The sequence below is a fragment of the Leucopleurus acutus genome (assembly GCF_964270905.1).
Source record: "Leucopleurus acutus genome assembly, chromosome: 4".
NCBI classification, from domain to species: domain Eukaryota; kingdom Metazoa; phylum Chordata; class Mammalia; order Artiodactyla; family Delphinidae; genus Leucopleurus; species Leucopleurus acutus.
The window spans coordinates 14,181,282-14,205,587 of NC_139146.1; the positions used below are offsets into that span (position 1 = coordinate 14,181,282).

Below are 24,306 nucleotides of genomic sequence, written 5' to 3' on the forward strand. Positions count from 1 at the left end.
AAAATTGTTTTCATTGCTTTTTTGAAAATTAATTTTTAAATTTATATGACATGAAGTCATTATACTTATTCACTCTTATTTCTCATCCCACACAAACAGAAATGTACCTAAATATCTTCATTTTAAGCTTTTTAAAAATATCTTTGGAAGAGAAAAGGCCATGGTTTTCCTTATTAAGTTGTTCTACCACTTAACCTATATATGTTTAAACTTATGTCCTAAAATTTAATGGCTCTTATTTTTCCAAATTATTATATAACCTACCATATTTTTAAAAACCCCATCTGTTGATTTATTCCATAGTCCCTTTTGTAAGCTAAATTTTCTGTTTTCTGAAAGTATTTTCTGAGTTGTAATCATTTGGTTTTAACCTCAGTATTAATGATATATAAATCCTCTTTGGTAGAATCCTGGATTGTCTATGCTGAAAGGAAGAATTAGTAGTAGGTTTAATGAGAGAAATTTTATTATTGTCTTTAAGCATTTGATTATTGTGCCCAGTTAAAAAAAATAGATTCACAGTGCTAATGGTTGTTTAGTTTATAGAGTAGCGTAAGGTAAATAATTATATTTACTTTACAAGAATGGCATATTATTTTTATGATGTTATTGTTAGGTATATAATGTGATTTTTTTAACAAGATTTTTATGACAGAATTTCTATAATTGTTCTAAAAGATGAAGTTTCCTAGACATTTTTCCTTGTGTATAGTGAATTGTTAACACATTTAATTGTAATGTCAGAAGTTTGAATTCCTTACTGTAAGTAATGGTGTTATAAAACTTATGTGTTAGAATTATTGTTTTTATTTTTTTAATAAGAAATGTTACATGGTCAGAAAAAATGTATTTGGATTTTTAACTTTACTTTTCTCGGATAACAATTCTTAAAGCATTGTACTTTTTTCTGCAGATTGATCAGACTGCCGATGCAAGTTTTTTGGGCTGGGTTATTGCTTCTTTTAGCCTTGGCCAAATGGTAGCTTCACCTATATTTGGTTTGTGGTCTAACTATCGACCAAGAAAAGAGCCTCTTACTGTTTCCATTTTCATTTCGGTGGCAGCCAACTGCCTCTATGCATATGTCCAGGTTCCAGCTTCTCATAATAAATACTACATGTTGGTTGCTCGTGGATTGGTGGGATTTGGAGCAGGTAATATGCATGCATGTATATTTTTGGTTGTGTTGGACTCACATTCATCCTGACATTTATGGCCTTCTCTCATCTAGGGTCACCTCTTCTCAATCTCCTATACGACATTCAACATACAGATGTCTCATTGCAAATATCTTTCCTATCATTTTGCCTTTGCTCATGATGTTCCCATTACCTATAGTTTCTCTCTTCTGTTCCCATGATTCTTCATCCTTCAAGATTCAGTTCAAGTTCCACCTCTTCCATGAAGCTTGCTTAGGCTACACTACTGCTTCTCCAACATGTCTCTGGCATTTGCTTATATACTGTTTTGCACTGTTTTCATCCCTTATCACCAACTAGCTAGTAAACTTAGTGTAATTAGAGACAATCTATGACTTTTGAAAATATTCTCTAGCCCCTAGCAGAGTCTCTTTACCATAAATGCTCAGCAAATTTTTTTGACTCAAATTTTTAGGATTTTTTTTTTATAAACATGCAGCGTGTGTAGCATATTTCTTTTAAAACAATGTAGCAATTAGTAGGACTCCATTCACTCAATGCTTTCTTGGTATTTAATGATGAAAAAAGTTTAAGTTTCCTGTATGCCATTTTTTCATTTATTCACATCTTTAACTATGTTTTCACAATACTAAAAGTAATATTTTCCATTAATTGATACATTTGTTCACTATACATGCCTTGTATAATCATAAAGAGGAAGCAGTAACTATGTTGTAGGTTAATATTTCTTCTTCTGTATAGAGCCAAATTAAGTCGAATTTTTATAAACTGGAGAATATTTTCTTTTACTTTGTATTATTGTGTCTTTTCTTAGGAAATGTAGCAGTTATTAGATCATATATTGCTGGTGCTACCTCTCTTCAGGAAAGAACAAGTTCCATGGCAAACACAAGTGCATGTCAAGCATTAGGTTTTATTCTAGGTCCAGGTAGGTGTTCTTCACTTATCATTACTTGGATTTGAATTGGGAAAACTTTTGAGGTTCAAATGTTAGATGCAATTCAAGTATAAAACCTCATAGCTGAAGGCAAAGGGAGGGAAACTGATATTTTTTGATCTAGCAGTGAGGCTAGGCTCTTTATATGTGTTAACTCATGTTCCCTAAATTAAATGTTATTAGTCCCACTGTACAGATTAGGACACCAAGGCATAGAGAATCTAAGTAACTTATCCAGGGTCACCCTGATATTAAATGGGAAATATGAGATTCAAACCTCACTGTCTGATTCCAAAGTATACGTTCTGTCAGATAATCATTTAGCTTGACATCTCAGCAAGAGTTTGCTTTTTTTTCCTGTTTATGAGAAACAAAATTCTTTTAATTGAAGGATTTGAGGAAAGTTATAGGAGTTTTTTTCCCCTTTTTGCCCATACCTTTAAGACTTTTCTAAGGTTGAAGAAAATGAAAGAGTTTAAAAAAGATTTACTAGTCTCTTCTTCTTTCCAAGCTTTCATAGTTTAATAAATATAAAAATATATTAATGAGATTTAATATTTCCCTAAGACCAATTAATTTTCTGCTAAATGAGTAGAGAAATTAATTTTTTATGCCTAGCATAACTTTGAAAAGCCATATAATTGGCCCATGCTTTTAATATTGCAGTTATAAACAGAGTCAATTTGAATCCACCTCAGTTTACTTCATCATTAACACCCCAACCTCCAGTTTCCATTACTTTGCTTCAACAGAAGAAAGCCTAATTCATCATTCACCAGAATCTGGTATTTTAGTTCAGTGTTCTGGAATAAAATATAAGCAGAAACCTAGAACAATTGAACCTATTGCCTTACTATATGCATGAGGGCATAGTCTGGGTCTTTTTAAGCTTACCACTCTACCCTCAGTTTCTAGCACAGTACCTGGTATAGGCTTAGGTTCTCAGTAAATATTTTGGCCATCTATTTTAAAGATTATTCACGGGGCTTCCCTGGTGGTGCAGTGGTTAAGAATCTGCCTGCCAATGCAGGGGACACGGGTTTGAGCCCTGGTCTGGGAAGATCCCACATGCTGCAGAGCAACTAAGCCCGTGTGCTACAACTACTGAAGCCTGCGCCCCTGGAGCCCGTGCTCCTCAACAAGAGAAGCCACCGCAATGAGAAGCCCACGCTCGCCTCAATTAGAGAAAGCCCGCTGGCAGCAATAAAGACCCAACGCAGCCAAAAATAAATAAATAAGTAAATAAAATTTTTAAAAAAAGATTATCACTAAAACATTTTATATTAAAGATGAGTAAATGTAGGCCTGAAAAGATTAGATGACTTTTCCAATAATAACCACATCAATAAGCACAAACATTGAGTGCTAACCATATGCTAGATGCTGTTCTAAGTGCTTTAGGTGCAGTATTTTACTTAATCCTCACTCTAAGGTTACATGTAAAGTCCTGGCAGAACGAGATATAGAATCTAAATCAGGAGAGCAAACCAATACTTACCCAATCTGATTTTTGCCACAGATCCAAATTGAAAGTGGTATTAAATATATATAATTTAAGTACCATATACACAGTAATATTTTAAAATATTGAGTTAAAATGTGACAGTTTCGGGCTTCCCTGGTGGTGCAGTGGTTGAGAGTCCGCCTGCCGATGCAGGGGACAGGGGTTCGTGTCCCAGTCTGGGAAGATCCCACATGCCGCGGAGCGGCTGGCCCCGTGAGCCATGGCTGCTGAGCCTGCGTGTCTGGAGCCTGTGCTCCGCAACGGGAGAGGCCACAACAGTAAGAGGCCCGCGTACCACAAAAAACAAAAAAAAAGTGACAGTTTCTTATAATGAAATTGATTAAACTTTAATAATTTACTTATGGAAGAAATTGTATAACTTAAATTTCATACAGAGATGTATTTTAAAAAAAGAAAATACTGACAAGTTATGTTAGGTATAATCCCTTGTGAATGCCTGTACATCAGTGCTTCTCACCCATTTTTTATGTTATTGTCTCCCTAAGGAGGCTTTTTAGACATTTCTTTCCTAATCACTCCATCCCATGAAATACCACAGACCTATATTGTATGTGTTTTATGTACTGTATGCATATCTGTGCTTTATACAGAAAAAGAGTAAATGTTTTGCCTCTCCCCACCAAGAACCAATTTTCTTGCCCCTGTTGAGATGTCTGATGCAGATGGATGATTCCATATATTACTTCCAATTCTATGGTAAATATTTCTCACATTTATTTTAGCCTGTGCCTCCCATATAATAATTAATCTGTATACATTTTATTTTAATAAGTTTTTCAGACTTGTTTCGCACTCATTGGAGAAAAGGGCGTGACATGGGATACCATTAAGCTGCAGATAAACATGTACACAGCACCAGTTTTACTTGGCGCCTTCCTGGGAATTTTAAATATTATTCTGATTCTTACTATACTAAGGTAATTAGATAGAAATGATAAAACTACTCTTGTAGATTGTGAAATTAAATAAGCATTATCATTGTTGGAGAATTATTATTTCTATGATGTCTTTATTTGGTTTTTGATGTTTAGTTGTGTTCATATTTTCTTATCAGCTAACGCATGTGGTACTGACAACTAAAATAATAGATGATGAATAAGAACAGATTATAAGGTCTTTAAAGATTCAAGGTTTGGTCTTGGTCTACTAATGATAGATTTCTAAGTAGGGGAAATGGCATGAAAGCAACATTTTAAGTAGATTAATGATTAGGTTCAACCTTAGATACAAAAGTTACTCATAATGTGTATCTCTTATCTTTTATATATTAGAAAAAATTTTATAAAACTGCAGAAGTTTTGTTACTTTATATTTCTTTGGAGTGTTTTATCCAAGAGTCCAAAATGTTTATAACTCATGTTAAAAATCATTGGAAAACTTCAAATACTGATTAAGGCAGCTCATGTGTGCTTTTGGATGAATTGAGGGTTTTTTCATTTTATATGATAATATAATAATAATTGTAACTTGTATTTTAAAAATTTTATCGGTTATATATCATAATAATTTCATTACTCAGAAGACAGTAAAAGAAACTATACCAGAATGTGAAAAAATAGAAAGCTAGTAATAAATTTAAACTATTATCTATTATACTAAGCCTTTCATGGATACAATATTTATGTTTTTCTTTTAAGAGAACATCGTGTGGATGACTCAGGACGACAGTGTAAAAATATTAATTTTGAAGAAGGTACTATTGACCTGTTTGACTAAATTACTATAATATTACAAAGTGTTTCTAATGATTCTGTCTCTTTGATATTCACTTGAATTTTGTCTCTGAGGACAGTACAATGGGTAATTGGGGAAGATCTTCAAAGTTGAAAGTTAGCTAAGTTGATTTTTTTTAAAGGCATGCCTATGTCAGTGACTTGGTGTGCACAATTGGTAAGGTTAAGACCATTGTTAAAAATCACTTCATCTTGTTTTCAAAAAGCCAATATCCTAAAATCCTTGAGATCTTTGGAATGATTTCAGTATTATTGCTACCAAATGTATCTTTCTGTTTCAAGTATTTCTTTATTCACTTAATCATGGGAATAAGTATGGTTTCTCTTTTGTATTTTTAGTCTTTTGGTATACTCTACAAATACCCATTTTCATCCTTCATATCTTTCTCTGACTTATAAATAGGTACCCAGTCTTATAAGTAGGTATATTTTACTAAATAAACCATTATTTAAGTACTCCTAGTTATGTCCTCCTTGAGGATTGTCCCCCCATGCAAAAGAATGCAATTTAGTCCTTGTCCTCAAGGAGTTTATAAAGTTTTGGAAAAGACCCTGTTAATTTTACCAAGTTCTTTGATAGACATTTTATTTAATTTTTACAACAAAACTGGTGGAAGATAAAGTTAAAAGTAGTCGGGTGGAGAGCAGAGTGGTGAGGAGCTATAGCAAATTTTGAACAAAGGAGAAGTATGACGATAGATTGCAAGTGAGGCTAATCCAGATATGTAAAGGCCTGGACTACAGCAGTAACTGAGAATGGAGAAGGGATGAGATATGAGCTTTTGAAGAAAAAAAAAAAGATTCTGACAGGTTGGATAGGGAATATTAAGGAATGGAGGGGGTTGTTGAAGATGTCTGCTGGGTTTTGATTCTAGATAATTGAAAGAATGAGAGAAGGAGAATTTAAGAAGGGACACTGGCTGAAAAGATAAGGTGATTTCAATTTGGTTCAAACCAAATATAATGCTACCCTAGAACAACTAAAAAATTCCAGAGGCATCTGTAATTCTGGCAGTAGAGATCAAAGCTAGAGATAGAAATTTGGGAATCATCTAGTGAAAAACACTACAGCAACAAAGAGAGAATGAGAGAAAGGAGGAAAGGAAGGGGTAGATGAATCAAGTGTGGCAAAATATTGTTGAATCTAGGGCATAGATGGATAAGAATGTGTTTGAAAGTTTTCAAAATAAAAAGAAAGAAAAAAAGAAACAATGAGTGGTGAGGAAGTGCCGGCAGTGGGTTTAAGCTACTGTTTTGAAAAGGTGTAAGATAGGATGCTAACTTAAAGGACCTATCTCTCTACCTCTTTAAAGGTAAAGAGAATGAGCAAGTTAAAGAGGGTGAGGTTGAGGGGCTGAGAAAGGGAAGATGCACAAGAAATCTTTCATAAGTTGAAGGGGATAACCATGTAGATCCTTGCTTTATTGACTTTAATATGCTTAGAAAACACCTGGGAACCTTGTTAAAATGCAGAATCTGTTTCAGTAGGCCTGGAGAGGAAGAATCTACATTTATAACAAGCTCCTTTGGGAACTGATGCTGCTGGTCTATGAACCACACTTTGAGTAGCAAAGACATACAGGTACATTGTCAGATGTGGTAGCCACTAGTCATATTTGGCTGTTTAAACTTAATTACATTTAAGAAATTCCTCATTCTCACTATCTCACTAGCTACATTTTTTTTTTTTTTTTTTTTTTTTTTTTTGGCTGTGTGGCGTGGCTTGCAGGATCTTAGTTCCCTAACCAGGGGTTGAACCCGGGCCACATCAGTGAAAGCGCCGAGTCCTAGCCACCGGACCTCCAGGGAACTCCCACACTAGCTACATGTCAAGTGCTTAGTTAATGGGTATATGTGACTAACAGCCAGCTGTACTGGACAGTAGAGAGAAAGAACATTTCCATCACGTCAGAGTTCTATTGGACAACACTGCTCTAAAGCACAAATCGGAGTTTAAAAAGGAGAGATCTATTTTCTTTCATAAGATTTCTAGGTCCTTCAAAATAATTTTTATAAAACAAAGATCATTTTTAAATTTCAATAAATGTTTAGATAAAACATCAAGTTGTTCCTATTATTAAAGATGTTATCATGGGATAGGATTTAATTTCCAATTACAGTTTTTTAATCAATATGCAGTGTTTTCTTAAAATTCTTATAATTAGGATACCTAGTCAGTTCCCACAGTTTAGGATGCAACATTTCTGAGTCTCCCTGCTAAAGCTAGGACTGGTTGGAGGCTGCAGAAAAGTAGACTCCAGTCTAACTTGGGGCAATGTTGATATTTGATTCAAAGGAGTAAAGACTGGCTTCTAGATGGTGATTGAGAATCAGGGAGGTCTATCCAAAATAATTTGAGGCCCACAGGGACCAGAGTCTACCCCAGAAAAGGAACTGGACAAAGGTGTGACTGCTTTTCTTTGTGTGAAAGGGAGGTCATAACCCTATGTCAAGTGTCCAAGGTGCTTAATTGCCCCCAAGTATAGCAGACTATTTTCAAATCTCACTTATTATTGGAGGAAGAACTCCTCCTCAGGAATCCTGAGATATAAAGTCAGGCACTATTATGAAAAAATTATAGAAATTTATGTGTCTTAGGAAAATCACCCCCTGCCCCCACTTCTGCCACACATACACTTAAAGATAACATAAATACATTCTTGTATTACTTACCTGGTTTACTCTGAATAAGTGGGTAAATTATAAAGTAGCATGATGGATGTGTATACATACATGTATCAATATATATGGCTTCATATTTCTCAATTACATCAGATATAGCTTATATTGAATGTGTTACTTAACTATATAGTTCAAGATAAGTGAACATCTTAACTCATTTGCCTTCCTAATTTATAAAACCACCATCAAATCTTGGTAGTTCTTTGCAAAACATATAAATGATAACGTAAGAACTTAAAAAAAATTGTGGTTAAAAAATAAGGGTATTTACTAATAGTAATTCTACGTACTGTTGAAATTCAAAATATATATCCATTGAGGTGAATCATAGAACTGAGAACTTATTTAATAAACTATTTGAGGTCTTCATGAAATCCATGTAACTTTAAAATTTAGGTAAGGTAGAAAAAAATCTGCAACTGAAATTTAAAGCAAATTTAGTATTTAGTATGAGATCATTTTATAGAATTCTATGGACATACATTTCTATTTTTGATTGAGAGACGCTGAATAGAAAATCTGAGTATTTCCTGTAGGTAACAGAATTGAAGTGTATGTCCTGGGAAGAAAATTCACTTTAATTTTAAATGCCATTTAAAAGTTATTTCTGTTATGTAAATTGTTAATTTTTAAATTGCTTTGAAAGCCTAAAAAAATGATTTTAAATGTTTAGTCATTGAATTTGCTATGTATAATTTTACACTGTTTTAGTGTCATAAGAAAAATTAGTTGTGTAGGTAATATAATTTTTCTTCTGTTTACTACAGCAAGTACAGATGAAGTTCAGGTCCCCCAAGGAAATATTGATCAAGTTGCTGTTGTGGCCACCAATGTTCTGTTTTTTGTGATTCTGTTTATCTTTGCCCTTTTTGAAACGTAAGTTATTTTCTGTTTTCATCTAAATCTGATTGTGTAAATAACCTGTATTTCTTAATGCAATATTAATCAGGAATATAGATGTTCTCAAAATCCTTATGTAAGGCATATTTTTCTTATCATGATGTAAGAAGCATATATAAAGTTTTTGCCTTTAACTTGAATGTAGTTAATTCTCTGCCTGTAATCTTACTGCCTTATCTTCCTTCCTTATAAGGGAGTCTGTTTCACTAGTCTTTCTCCCTTTCTTCTGAGTTTTATAATAAATATGCTTATAAAACTTTGTGTATTAATTTAATTTACTTTAAGCTATATAGCTCCCTACATATGTATGTTGGGTTCAGTCTAGAAATTTTAACTCTGTTTAAACCCTGATCCTGAAAAAACTTAGTATATTGCAGAATCTCTGCCTTGTGTAGGCTTTGTTGACCATTAGTTATCATATGGCTTTTTTTGTTTTTTAATTGGAGTATAGTTGCTTTACAGTATTGTGTTAGTTTTTGCTGTACAACGAAGTGAATCAGCTGTATGTATGCATACATCCCCTCCGTCTGGGGCGTCCCTCCCACTTCCCCCACGATCCCACCCACCTAGATCATCACAGAGCATTGAGCTGAGCTCCCTGTGCTATATACAGCAGGTTCCACTAGCTATCTGTTTTACACATGGTAGCATATATATGTCAATCCTAATCTCCCAATTCATCCCACCCTCCCTTTCCCCACCGTGTCCACATATCCGTTCTCTACATCTGCGTCTCAATTCCTGCCCTGAAGATACGTTCATCTGTACCATTTTTCTAGATTCCACATATATGCGTTAATATACTATATTTGTTTTTACCTTTCTGACTTACTTTACTCTGTATGACATACTCTGGGTCCAACCACATCTCTACAAATGACCCAATTTTTTATGGCTGAGTAATATTCCATTGTATATATGTACCACATCTTCTTTATCCTTTCATCTGTTGATGGACATTTAGGTTGTTTCCATGTCCTGGCTATTGTAAATAGTGCTGCAGTGAACACTGGGGTACATGTGTCTCTTTGAATTATGGTTTTCTCCAGATATATGCCCAGGAGTGGGACTGCAGTGTCATATGGTAGCTCTATTTTTAGTTTTTTAATGAACGTCCATACTGTTCTCCATAGTGGCTGTATCAATTTACATTCCCACCAACAGTGCAAGAGGGTTCCCTTTTCTCCACACCCTCTCCAGCATTTATTGTTTGTAGATTTTTTGATGATGGCCATTCTGACCAGTGTGAGGTGATACCTCATTGTAGTTTTGATATGCATTTCTCTAATGATTAGTGATGTTGAGCATCTTTTCAAGTGCCTCTTGGCCATCTGTATGTCTTCTTTGGAGAATGTCTATTTAGATCTTCTCCCCATTTTTTGATTGGGTTTTTTTTTTTTTTTTGATATTGAGCTGCATGAGCTGTTTGTATATTTTGGAGACTAATCCCTTGTTGGTCGTCACTTCATTTGCAAATATTTTCTCCCATTCCGTGGGTTGTCTTTTCATTTTGTTTATGGTTTCCTTTGCTGTGCAAAACCTTTTAAATTTAATTAGGTCTCATTTGTTTATTTTTGTTTTTATTTTCATTACCCTAGGAGGTGGATCCAAAAAGATATTGCTGTGATTTATGTCAGAGAGTGTTCTATGTTTTCCTCTAAGAATTTTATAGTGTCTGGTCTTATATTTAGGTTTTTAATCCATTTTGAGTTTATTTTTGTGTATAGTGTCAGAGAATGTTCTAATTTTGTTCTTTTACTTGTAGAGATCCCGTTTACCCAGCACCACTTATTGAAGAGACTGTCTTTTCACCCTTGTATATTCTTGCCTCATTTGTCATAGATTAGGTGACCATAGGTGTGTGGGTTTATCTCTGGGCTTTCTATCCTGTTCCATTGATCTATTTTTCTGTTTTTGTGCCAGTACCATACTGTCTTGATTACTGTAGCTTTGTAGTATAGTCTGAAGTCCAAGAGCCTGATTCCTCTAGCTCCATTTTTCTTTCTCAAGATTGCTTTGGCTATTCGGGGTCTTTTATGTTTCCATATAAATTGTAAAATTTTTTGTTCTAATTCTGTGAAAAATGCCATTGGTAATTTGATAGGGAATGTGTTGAATCTGTAGATTGCTTTGGGTAGTATAGTCATTTTTACAGGGTTGATTCTTCACATCCAAGAACATGGTATATCTCTCCATCTGTTGTGTCATCTTTGATTTTTTTCATCAGTGTTTTATAGTTTTCTGAGTACAGGTCTTTTGCCTCCTTAGGTAGGTTGATTCCTCGGTATCTTATTCTTTTTTGTTGCAATGGTAAATGAGATTGTTTCCTCAATTTCTCTTTCTGATTTTTCGTTCTTAGTGTATAGGAATGTAAGAGATTTCTCTGCTTTAATTTTTATCCTGCAACTTTACCAAATTCACTGATTAGCTCTAGTAGTTTTCTGGTGGAATCTTTAGGATTACCTATGTATAGTATCATGTCATCTGCAAACGGTGACAGTTTTACTTCTTTTCCAATTTGCATTGCTTTTATTTCTTTTTGTTCTCTGATTGCTGTGGCTAGGACTTCCAAAACTATGATGAATATTAGTGGTGAGAGTGGACATCCTTGTCTTGTTCCTGATCTTAGAGGAAATGCTTTGTTTTTCACCATTGAGAATGATGTTTGCTGTGGGTTTGTCATATATGGCCTTTATTATGTTGAGGTAGGTTCCCTCTATGCCCACTTTCTGGAGAGTTTTTATCATAAATGGGTGTTGAATTTCGTCAAAAGCTTTTTCTGCATCTATTGAGATATGATCATATGGTTTTTATTCTTTAATTTGTTAATATGGTGTATCACATTGATTGATTTCATATATTGAAGAATCCTTGCATCCCTGGGATAAATCCCACTTGATCATGGTGTGTGATCCTTTTAATGTGTTGTTGGTTTCTGTTTGCTAGAATTTTGTTTAGGATTTTTGCGTCTATGTTCATCAGTGATATTGGTCTGTAATTTCCTTTTTTGGTGTTATCTTTGTCTGGTTTCAGTATCAGGGTGATTGTGGCCTTGTAGAACGAGTTTGGGAGTGTTCCTTCCTCTGCAATTTTTTGGAAGAGTTTGGGAAGGATAGGTGTTAGCTCTTCTCTAAATGTTTGATAGAATTTGCCTGTGAAGCCGTCTGGTTCTGGACTTTTATTTGCTGCAAGCTTTATAATTACAGTTTGAATTTCACTACTTGTGATTCATCTGTTTATATGTTTTAATTCTTCTTGAATCAGTCTTGGAATGTTGTACCTTTCTGTGAATTTGTCCATTTCTTCCAGGTTGTCCATTTTATTGGCATATAGTTGCTTGAAGTAGTCTCTTCTGAGCCATTGTATTTCTGCGGTGTCAGTTGTAATTTCTCCTTTTTCATTTCTAATGTTACTGATTTGAATACTCTCCCTTTTTTCTTGCAGAGTCCGGCTAAAGGTTTATCAATTTTGTTTCTGTTCTCAAAGAACCAACTTTTAGTTTTATTGATCTTTGCTATTGTTTTCTTCATTTCTATTTCATTTATTTCTATTCTGATCTTTATGATTTCTTTCTTTCTACTAACTTTGGTGTTTTTTGTTCTTCTTTCTCTAATTGCTTTAGGTGTAAGTTTAGATTGTGTATTTGAGATATTTCTTGTTTCCTGAGGTGAGATTGAATTACTATAAACTTCCCTCTTAGAACTGCATTTGCTGCATCCCATGAGTTTTGGGTTGTCATGTTTTCATTGTCATTTGTTTCTATGTATTTTTTAAAATTTCCTCTTTGATTTCTTCAGTAATCTCTTGGTCATTTAGTAGTGTATTGTTTACCCTCCATGTGTTTGTGTTTTTTACAGTTTTTTTCCTGTAATTAATTTCTAATCACATAGCGTTGTGGTTGGAAAAGATGCTTGATATGATTTCAGTTTTCTTAAATTTTCCGAGGCTTGATTTGTGATCCAAGATGTGATCTATCCTGGAGAATGTTCCATGTGCACTTGAGAAGAAAGTGTATTCTGCCGCTTTCGGGTGGACTGTCCTATAAATATCAATTAAATCTATCTGGTCTGTTGTGTCATTTAAAGCTTGTATTTCCTTATTTATTTTCTGTCTGGATGATCTGTCTATTGGTGTAAGTGGGGTGTTAAAGTCCCCCACTATTATTGTGTTACTGTCGATTTCCCCTTTTATGGCTGTTAGCATTTGCCTTATGTATTGAGGTGCTCCTATGCTGGGTTCATAAATATTTTTAATTGTTATATCCTCTTCTTGGATTGATCCATTGATCGTTATGTAGTGTCCTTCCTTATCTCTTTTAACAGTCTTTATTTTAAAGTCTATTTTATCTGATATGAGTATTGCTAATCCAGCTTTCTTTTGATTTCCATTTGCATGGCACATCTTTTTCTATCTCCTCACTTTCAGTCTGTATGTGTCCCTAGGTCTGAAGTGGGTCTCCTCTTTTTTATTATTTTAATTAATTGATTTATTTTTGGCTGTGTTGGGTCTTTGTTGCTGCGCGTGGGCTTTCTCTAGTTGTGGCGAGCGAGGGCTATTCTTCATTGTGGTGTGTGGGCTTCTCATTGCAGTGGCTTCTCTTGTTGTGGAGCACGGGCTCTAGGCACACAGGCCTCAGTAGTTGTGGCATGCGGGCTCAGTAGTTGTGACTTGCGGGCTTTAGAGTGCAGGCTCAGTAGTTGTGGGTCACGGGCTTAGTTGCTTAGCAATATGTGGGATCTTCCCAGACCAGGGATCGAACCCCTGTCCCCTGTGTTGGCAGGCAGATTCTTAACCATTGTGCCACCAGGAAAATCCCTGAAGTGGGCCTCTTGTAGACAGCTTATATATGGGTCTTGTTTTTGTATCCATTCAGCCAGTCTTTGTCTTTTGGTTGGAGCATTTAATCCATTTACATTCAAGGTAATTATCGATATGTATGCTCCTATTACCATTTTCTTAATTGTTTTGGGTTTGTTTTTGTGGGTCTTTTTCTCCTCTTGTGTTTCCCTCCTAGAGAAGTTTCTTTAGAATTTGTTGTAGAGCTGGTTTGGTGGTGTTGAATTCTCTTAGCTTTTGCTTGTCTGTAAAGTTTTTGATTTCTCTGTTGAATCTGAATGAGATCCTTGCTGGGTAGAGTAATCTTGGTTGTAAGTTTTTCCCTTTCATCACTTTAAATATATCCTGCCACTCCCTTCTGTCCTGCAGCACCCTACTTATATATGTTGGGTTCAGTCTAGAAATTTTAACTCTGTTTAAGCTGTGATCCTGAAGAAAGCTAGTATATTACAAAATCTCTGCCTCATGTAGGCTTTGTTGACTGTTAGTTACCATATGACTTTTAAAAATATATATTTATTTATTTTTAAAAATATTTATTTATTTATTTATTTTGGTCGTACTGGGTCTTAGTTGCAGCATGTGGGATCTTTTTAGATGCAGTATGCGGACTTCTTAGTTGCGACATGTGCACTCTTAGTTGCAGCATGAGAACTCTTAAAAGTTGCAGCATGCATGCGGGATCTAGTTCCCTAACCAGGGATTGAACCCGGGCCCCCTGCGTTGGGTATGCAGAGTTCTACCCACTGGACCACCAGTGGGACGTCCCTTGTCATATGGCTTTTTAATTTTTAAAATACCTTTCCATTATTAAAATAGTATATTCTTGTAAATATTCCAAACACTACAACTGTATTTCCACATCCACTTCTTTCCTTGGAGGTAACCACTGCTAATACTTCAGTGTGTGTTGTTTTGAAACATTTTTTTCTATACAACTGTAAGTATTAAGGGGTGTGTGTGTGTGTGTGTGTGTGTGTGTGTGTCTTTAAACCAACAAGAATATGTGATATTATCATCTGACAACTTGTTTTTTTCACTTTTTGATATATTGTAACATTTTTATGCCAGTACATTTTATGCCAGATATACTTGATTTTTTTTTTTTTAATTATTGAGATACATGGAATTTTTAGCTCATCTGATTTTGGGGGTATTTATTTTATTATGGTAAATATGCATAACATAAACTTACTATTTTAACTTCTTTTTTCAATTTAAAGGATATAATTTATTCTCTTGTATATTTATTTCCCATTTTTGAACCATGTTATTGGACATGTATTAAACTTGTAGTCTGCTATGATTCTTAGAGCTTTTCTGCCATATTTTCTTTTGTTTTTAATTGAGGCCAGATTTGTATATAATAATGTATTTGTTTCAGGTGTACCATTTTAATTACTTTTAATTGCACAATTCAGTGGCATTAAATACATTCACAGTGTTGTGCAACCATTACCACCACCCGTTTCCAGAACCTTTTTATCATCCCAAACAGAAGTGCTACACCCATTTATCACTAAGTCCCATTCCCCCTCACCCAGCCCCTGGTTTCCTCTATTCGCCTTTCTTTCTTTATGCATTTGCCTATTTTAGGTACTTCATATGAGTGGAATCATGCATCTTTTGTCATTTTTTGTCTTGTATGTTTCACTTGGCATGATGTTTTCAAGGTTCATCCATGTTGTAGCATGTGTCAGAATTTTATACCTTTTTATGGCTGAATAATATTCCACTGTTATTTATAAACCAATTTTGTTTATCCATTCATCCGTCAGTGGAAATGTGGGTTATTTCCATCTTTTGGCTATTGTAAATAATGCTACTATGAACATTAGTGTACAAGTATCTGAGTCCCTGCTTTCAGTTCTTTTGGGTATATACGAGGAAGTGGATCATATGATAATTCTATGTTTCATTTATTGAGAAATGAGTGAACTATCTTCCAAAGCAGCTCATCTGATTTTAAAATTAAAGATGGTGATTTTTTTAAAAGAATGAATATTTTGAATATTTTTAAATTCCTTTTTTAGCCAGTTAACAGAAGGAGACAGAAAGTAGGAAAAGAAGCTTGGCAAGGAAGGAGACAGATAGTCATATAAAGGAAGAGCAGCATTCGGAGGTAGGGAGAAAAATATGTACATTCAAAGATAGGTATGAAAGAGACAGAGGAAGAGAAAAAAAAATCCCAGAAGTTTCTAATAACTTAATCATAGTAAGTTAATAACTTAATCATAGTAACATTATTTCATTGAAAAGAGACCAGTTTAAATCAAAACACAACCATGATTTTTTAATTATATTAGAATGGTAGGAATTATGGTTGGTTTGTTTCCTTTTCCTGTTTTTCAAACTTTTTGCAGTGTTGGACATGTTACTTATATAATTACAGTAAATATTAAAAAATAAAAATGCAAACAGCCAAACTTAGTAGCTTGTGCATGTTACAACAAAATGTACTTAAAATGTCTTAAAATTTCTGTTTCTGTGGATCTGGTGTCATTGTTAAAAGGGATGCAGATTCTTGAATGTGTTGGTATCATTATTAAATCTTACTATTTCAACTTTAAGTAACAATGCCTATGATTGAAATAAAAGAAGAATAATTTCTTTTTTATTTTTCTTAGCATTGTTACTCCATTAACAATGGATATGTATGCCTGGACCAGAGAACAAGCTGTGTTATATGATGGCATAATACTTGCTGCTCTTGGAGTTGAGGCAGTTATTATTTTCATGGGGATAAAATTACTTTCCAAAAAGTAGGTTATTTGTCTTTGGTTTTATTTTAAGTCTTTTTCTTTTTAAAGTGAAACATGAAACAGAGCTAATGATGTAAATGAATATATTAGTAAAGTAATATAAAGCTTTTCTGTCATTATGCATGAGTTTTAGTCCTTGAATGTTTGCAAACAGATTTAAAATTTATTAAGGGAGCGTATTTCTGTACCATGTAGTATATTCTTTGGTAAAGCAAGATATTTTACAAAGTGAATAATTGTCTTTTAATGTATCTTTTGTATATTATGTTTTATTTAAAGTATTTCTATAAGCGTATTTCATAAAACATTGTTCTGCTGTGAAAGATTAATGGTTAAGTGTGGAAAATTCTGGTTAAAATCACCAAACTTCTTTACTCTAAAACTTCTAAATCTTCAGTATATATACTATATCACCTTCATGACAAGAGTACGTAGCATTTCGCAAAGTTTTTTGTAACTTTGATCACAGAACACTTTTTTAAAGAAGCATTTTGTAAAAGTATAACTGTAAAGAGCACACTAAAAAAAATACTTGTATAAAATTAAGTTCATTCATATAGTCTGGAGTGGAACATTAGTTGATAAATTTAGACAGTTCTAATGATTTAATTATTCCTAAAATATTTTAACAATACTTTAGAACTTTAATAAAGTTCTAAAATCAATTAACAAATATTGAGTCAGTGCGTAGGGTTAGGTGTTATGGGGAATACTACGAAGATTCCTATCCTTATAGAGCCAAGTAGAGGGGCCAAGATATAGACATAGACATAGATTCATATTCAAAGTTAAATAATAGTACATGCATTACATCTTGCTACAGAAGTAGAGTGGTCCTGCTGATAGGCATTCTTACAGATGATCCAATTTCATGTCCTTCAAAGAGCTTGTATTCTACTGGGGGGAAAGCTAATAAACACAAATGTGAAATCAGGTCATGGGAAGTACTATGAAGAATAGAGCAGAGGAAGAGAATAAAAAGCGGCAAGGCAGGGTTGGGAGAGAGGGGAAGTGTTGTTTTGATTGACTGCTCATGGAGGGCAGCTCAAACGGAAGTTACATCCAAGCAGAGACCTCAGTGAAGTCAGAGAACAGCCATGCAGTGGCCTGGAACTCTCTTGCCCCAGAAGACTGTGCTTTGTACGTTTAAGGAACAAGCAGAAAGGCCGTTTTGGCCAGAGAAGAATGAGAGAAATGGCAAATGGGAGAAGATCAGGTTGGAAAGATGTGAAGCCTTGTAGGTATTCTGAGGGTAATGGGAGGTGTTGGGTTTGTTTGTTTTGTTTTAGGAATCTTTCATCTTGTTTGCATATTTTATTTTAAAAATTAATTTATTAATTAATCCATTCATTCTTGGCTGCATTGGGTCCTCGTCACTGCACGCAGGCTCTCTCCAGTTGCAGCGAGTGGGGGCCACTCCTGCCACGGTGTGTAGTCCTCTTATTGCAGTGGCCTCTCCCGTTGCGGAGCAAGGGCTCCAGGCGCATGGGCTTCAGTAGTTGTGGCACGCAGGCTCAGCAGTTGTGGCACGCAGGCTCAGCAGTTGTGGCTCGCGGGTTCAGCTGCTCCACATCATGTGGGATCCTCCTGGACCAGGGATTGAACCTGCGTCCCCTGCATTGGCAGGCGGATTCCCAACCCCTGCGCCACCAGGGAAGTCCCTGTATATTTCATTGTTTGTTATGGAAAATTTCAAACATATACAAAGGTACAGAGAGAATCATGTACTGAATGTTTAATATCTATTGCCTAGCTTCAACAATTATAACCTTGGACAATCTTGATTCATCTATACCGCCACCTACTCCACACTGCCTATCCCCTACATCTCGATTATTTTGAAGCTGATGTTAGACATCATTTCATGTCTTCCATAAATATTTCAGTATGTATCTCTAAAAGTTAATGATGACAGCATTTATCACATCTAAAAAAATTAACAGTGATTTCTAAATATCATCAGATATCCAGGGAGTATTCAAATTTTCTCCACTGTCTCAAAGTTTTAAAAAAATTTGTTTTGTTTTATATTGTTTTATTTCACAGCTTACTCACTTGACTCAGGCTTTTACGTTTCTTAAGTCTCTTTTAATCTATAAGTCTCTTTACCATCTCTTCCATCTCTCTCTTTTTCTCCCTTACAAATTGAAGCAACCAAGATGTTTGCCCTATAGTTTCCCACATTTTGGATCTTGTTGAATAAATCCCTGTGGTGTCTTTGTTTGTTTTTTAATATTTTCCTGTGTTTGCTATATTTCTTGAAAATTGGTACTTAGATCTAGAAGCTTGATGAGACTTGAGTTCAGTTTTTTGGCAAGAATGTTTTATAGGTGGTGGTATGTGCTTACATCAGGAGAAATGTAAAGTTTTGTTTATCTCTTTTTACGATGTAAGTGGCCATTGACCATTCCTTAGAGCCATTAATTTATTAATAGATCAGTGCAAAATGCTGGTATTTTAATTCTATCATTCCTTTATTTATTTGCTGGAACACTTTCTATAAAGAGAACTTTTCCATCACTACCTATTTGGTTATCCTGAGGTACAGTTTTTGTAGGAGAGACAGGGTGATCCTTTTCTTTTATTAACTGATTTTTAAAATACTGAGTGGGTTCCCTAACATCCTCTAAAAATGACCAAGAGTATTTTATTTTAATATAGTATGAATTTATAAATAACATTTTGATGTGTTTCAAGCCATTGTCATTACTGTTCTTTTTGGTGTTCACGTTGTCATATTCTTAGCCAGCTTCCTCAAATTGGCTCTGAGGCCTTTTTTTTGGTGGGGGGCCACGCCGTGAGGTCTGCAGGATCTTAGTTCCCCGACCAGGGATTGAACCCATGCCCCCTACAGTAGAAGCTCACAGCCCTAACCATTGGACCTCCAGGGAATTCCCTCTGAGTCCTTGTAATCATAACCTAGTAGTCACTGGTAATTTCTGTTCTTCCTGTTATGATAAGATGTCCAGGCTCATCTTATATATTTTCTGTCCCAGACCTGATATCAGCCAGTTTTCAGAGGAGTCCTGGTTCCTTTTAGTGGGAAATTATATTTTGCATTCGTTTTAATTAGTATATCACTAAAAGTATCAAGATATTATTTTATTTATAGTCTTAAAAATTCTAAAAGTAATGAAGCTATGTTATAATACAATGTTTCATTTTTTAATTACAGTTTCTCTCCTTTAACAGGGTTGGCGAGCGTGCTATTCTGCTGGGAGGACTCATTGTTATATGGGTTGGCTTCTTTATCTTGTTACCTTGGGGACATCAGTTTCCCAAAATACAGTGGGAAGGTATAGCTATACATAATTCTATAATGTTAGCCCCTGTTATTCATTTAAATTAACAAGTAATACACTGTACTGATTTTGCTTACAGATTTACATAATAATTCAATCCCTAATACCACATTTGGAGAAATAATTATTACTCTTTGGAAGATTCCAAGAGAAGATCACAATGAAGGCCCAACTGGTTGCCCAGTTGAACAAGCCTGGTGCCTCTACACCCCCATGATCCATCTGGCCCAGTTCCTCACATCAGCTGTGCTAATTGGAATAGGCTATCCATCCTGCAATGTTATGTCATATACATTATATTCAAAAATTCTGGGGCCAAAACCTCAGGTGAGTCAGCTAGCATGACACTGCAATTGCGTGAGGTATACTTGTAAGCACTCACATTTTTTGTGACCATTCTGTATTTGTTTGTTTTGTTTTTGGCTGTGTTGGGTCTTTGTTGCGTGGGCTTTCTCTGGTTGCTGAGAGTGGGGGCTACTCTTGGTTGTGGTGTGCAGGCTTCTCACTGGGTGGCTTCTCCTGTTGTGGAGCACGGGATCTAGGCACGTGGGCTCAGTAGTTGTGGCTCACAGGCTTTAGAGCGCAGGCTCAGTAGTTGCAGCGCATGGGCTTAGTTGCTCCGCGGCACGTGGGATCTTCCGGGACCAGGGCTCGAACCCGTGTCCCCTGCATTGGCAGGCAGATTCTTAACCACTGTGCTACCAGGGAAGTCCCTGTAATCTGCTTTTTTAAATAAATATAACAATACGCTGTAAATATTCTCCCATGACATTTAATTTTCTTTTAGGGAATTATTTTTAATGGAGACATATTCCATCTTATGTATGTACCATCATTTATTTAGTCATTTTCCTATTATTATATATTTAGCTTATTTCCAGGTTTTACTTCTGACTTTTCTTTTTAGTAGCAGTTATTTAAATGGCAACAAAATGAAAATAGTATCTTGTTCTTTATAAAAATTAAATTGATAGTTTTACATTTTCAAGGTAGAAATTAATGTTTATTGAAATAAAGCAAAGAAAAAAATTTTAACGTCAGTGTATTAAAGCTATAATAATAGGTAAAACATTTTGGTAATTTCTGGGTTTTTTAATCTATAAAGTTATATTTTCACATTTTCAAAATCAAGAATAAAAGCATATTAATTACAAAAACAATACATGATGGTTGTAACAAAATTCAAGTAATTTGAAATGTATATAGCAGAAAAGGAAGGCTCTCCTTACCTCCATCACACTAAAGTCAACCACTGTTTACTTCATTTGTACACGTCACGATATTTTTTATGCCTTTTCAAACATATCCACCCTCATGCCTTTTTAAAAAAAGATAAAATGAATTATATCTCATGTATATAAACCTTTTTTACATCTGGATTTTTTTTCCCCTTAATATACCGTGGCCTTCTTTCCATGTCAATGTGTAGAGAGATGTTATTCTTGTTATAAGATCTTATTCTGTATAAGACCATATTCTTTTAAGCACCTGTTTAGCATTCCATTTATTAAATGTACCATAGTTTATTTACTTAATCCACGCTTGACAGGTTATTTACAATTGGAGGATATTAAAAGTAATGCTGCATTGCACGTTCTTGGGTATATTGTATGGGCTATAGTTTTGGATACAGTAGTTGGAGCAGTGACATTGTGGTATAGTGGAAATTAATACAGTGGAGTCAGCCAAACAGGGCTTCATATCTCTTGGATAAGTTACTTGAATTTTCTGAGCTTTAGCTTCCACATTTGTTAAGTGGGGATAATACCAATCATAGAAATTTGTGAACGTTGGAAACAATATATGTAGAGCACCTGACACAGCGTCTGGAAAATAGCAAGTACAGAATAAATGGTAGCCTTAAAAAGTAAATTTATGAATCATTTCAGCAGACAGTGTTCGTTCTTTTACACTTTTATTTTCCTAAACAGTATATCAAATAAGTTTATTGCTCATTATTTGCTGTATTTATAGAGAGGTACTTTAATTCAAAAGTAACGGAGGAAGTGATTCTCGTGTTTGTCATAGTTTGGTAATATTAGCATCATCCTTGCTTTTAAAATAACTACACCTGAGTATCAGTTTGCTTCTCCCCCAACAGGGTATGTACATGGGCTGGTTAACAGCGTCTGGAAGTGCAGCACGGATTCTTGGACCTGTCTTCATCAGTCAAGTGTATGCTGCCTGGGGTCCACGATGGGCTTTCAGCCTTGTGTGTGGAATCGTGGTGCTCACTATCACACTCCTGGGTGTGGTTTACAGAAGACTCATTGCTTTTTCTGTAAGGCATGGAAGGATTCAAGAATAACCTAGCTAAGACTGTGGTGGAAAGTACTTGCTGTGTGGAACTTTCTCTTTTAAGGCTCTGCTAGATGATTGCTAAGAGTCAGTTTCCTAAAGTCAGGTTGTAGATATTGCATATGTTGAATAACAAGAACATATATTGAATAAAATAGGGAATTCTGTGTGTAATTATGAATAGCAAGATAATATAAAAATTCTGGATCATAGTTTCCTTATCTCAAAAAAGAAATAGTCTTCATATGACATTTTTGGGGGGGTGGCATAAAGTCACGAGTGAATAGACAGTGGTCTGTAAATGTGAAGTTATACTCTTAAGTCAAACTGCAGAGGCGTCATTAAAATAACAAGAGAATATGCAGTGAAATCATAAGGAGAGTTCTGTATGAATTACCTGTAATAGAATGAAATTATAGAAATCTTTTACCTAATAGAGGTACTTTTATTCACAGCTATCTCCTTTTTATTTATTAAAAAATGCATTTTCTGTTATTATAAAGTTTTCCTTATGAAGTAAAATCATGACTTAAATTTTATACTTACCATGCCTGCCATCCTCCCTTAGCTTCTATAAGTCATGATTTTTAATACTACACTTTCCGTCTTATTTTAGTTCAGGATCTTACTAATTAACCCCTAAGTTAATGGATGTGTATGAATAATGCTCATATTTGAGCAATAAAGAGGATTAAGAGATTAAGATGGATTTTGCTACCTGTAGTACAGATAACTACTTTTTTTTCAAGTCCTAATAAATAATTCACTTTAGAAACATAAGCCAGATATGTGTTATTGTATACATATACTGAACAGCAAACTGTTAAAATTATTGGCATTTTCTAATTCCCTTAAATTCTAGAGAAAAACTATTACCTTATTTATTTTTTCTCTCTCAGTAGTGGTAGGGAAGACCCAACGGTTTTCAATCTGTGTCTGCATAGCTACTCAGAACTGCAGAATTTTAAATTTGGATAAGCCCGACAGCCCCAATATAGGCAGGCTAATAAATCTGAGGTAAAATAGCTGTAATCTAACAGTTTACCGAGTTTACTAGAAATTGGCTAAATCACATTATGTACACTTTACTACCTCACATAAGTTGAATGCTGCTAAAAGGGACTAGTACAGAACTATCTATATGGATAATCAGTATTATCCAAAAATGCAAAAATATTTCTAAATACTTTTCCAAATGTTTCCTACTCTAAGTTATAAATATTTCAAATCTAAGAGTAAACACTATAATTTGCACTTTATGTTGTTTGTTGTACCTTTTTTTGGGGGGGTGGCTTGAATAACAAAAATTTATTTTTCATAGTTCTGGAAGCTAGAAGGCTTGAGATCAAGTTGTCAGCAGGGTTGGTTTTTTTCTTTGGCCCATCCTTGGTTTGTAGATGGTTATCTTTTCCCTTTGTCATTTGATTTTTTCCAGCTTTATCAACATATAATTGACATATGACATTGTATACGTTTAAGGTATACAACATATTGATTTGATACTTACGTATTGCAAAATGATTACCACCATAGCATTAGGTAACACCTCCATCATATCACATAATTACTGTTTCTTTTTTCGTGGTGCGAACATTTAAGATCTATCTACTCTCTTAGCAACTTTTAAGTATATAATACAGTGTTATTAACTATAATCACCATGCTGTACAATAGATCCCTAGAACTTATTCATCTTATAACAGGAAGTTTATACTCTTTGACCAACATCTCCCCATTTCCTTCACGGCCTAGCCACTGGCAACTGTCATTCCACTCTCTGCCTCTAATAGTTTGTCTCTTTTAGATTCCACATACAAGTCATATCATATAGTATTTGTCCCTTTCTTTCTGACTTACTTCACTTAGCATAATGCCCTCAGGGTCCATCCATCTTGTCACAAATGGCAGGGTCTCCTTTCTTATGGCCGAATAATATTCATACACACACACTTACTTACATTTTCCTTATCTATTCATCTGTTGATGGACACCTAGGTTGTGCATCGTATCTTGGCTGTTGTGAATAATGCTGCAATGAACATGAGAGTGCAGATATCTCTTTGAGATCCTGCCTTCATCTTCTTTGGATATATACCCAGAAGTGGAATTGCTGGATCACATGGTAGTTCTTAATTTTTTGAGGACCCTCTATACTGTTTTCCATGGTGGCT

The 24,306-nt window shown here is 34.8% G+C and overlaps 1 protein-coding gene across 4 annotated transcripts in view; it reads left to right on the forward strand.

Moving 5' to 3' along the window:
- MFSD8 (major facilitator superfamily domain containing 8) overlaps positions 1 to 23,489 on the forward strand; it is a 42,718-nt gene extending 19,229 nt beyond the window's left edge. For all 4 annotated transcript variants that reach the window (XM_082838631.1, XM_082838630.1, XM_082838633.1 and 1 more), the window contains 9 exons: positions 914 to 1,154; positions 1,975 to 2,088; positions 4,395 to 4,539; positions 5,260 to 5,315; positions 8,805 to 8,913; positions 16,401 to 16,535; positions 19,728 to 19,831; positions 19,917 to 20,164; positions 21,939 to 23,489. In XM_082838631.1, coding sequence (XP_082694757.1) covers positions 914 to 1,154; positions 1,975 to 2,088; positions 4,395 to 4,539; positions 5,260 to 5,315; positions 8,805 to 8,913; positions 16,401 to 16,535; positions 19,728 to 19,831; positions 19,917 to 20,164; positions 21,939 to 22,145 — 1,359 coding nt within the window. In that variant the 3' untranslated portion in view covers positions 22,146 to 23,489. The remainder of the gene's footprint in view (positions 1 to 913; positions 1,155 to 1,974; positions 2,089 to 4,394; positions 4,540 to 5,259; positions 5,316 to 8,804; positions 8,914 to 16,400; positions 16,536 to 19,727; positions 19,832 to 19,916; positions 20,165 to 21,938) is intronic.
- The last annotated feature ends 817 nt before the right edge of the window (positions 23,490 to 24,306 follow it).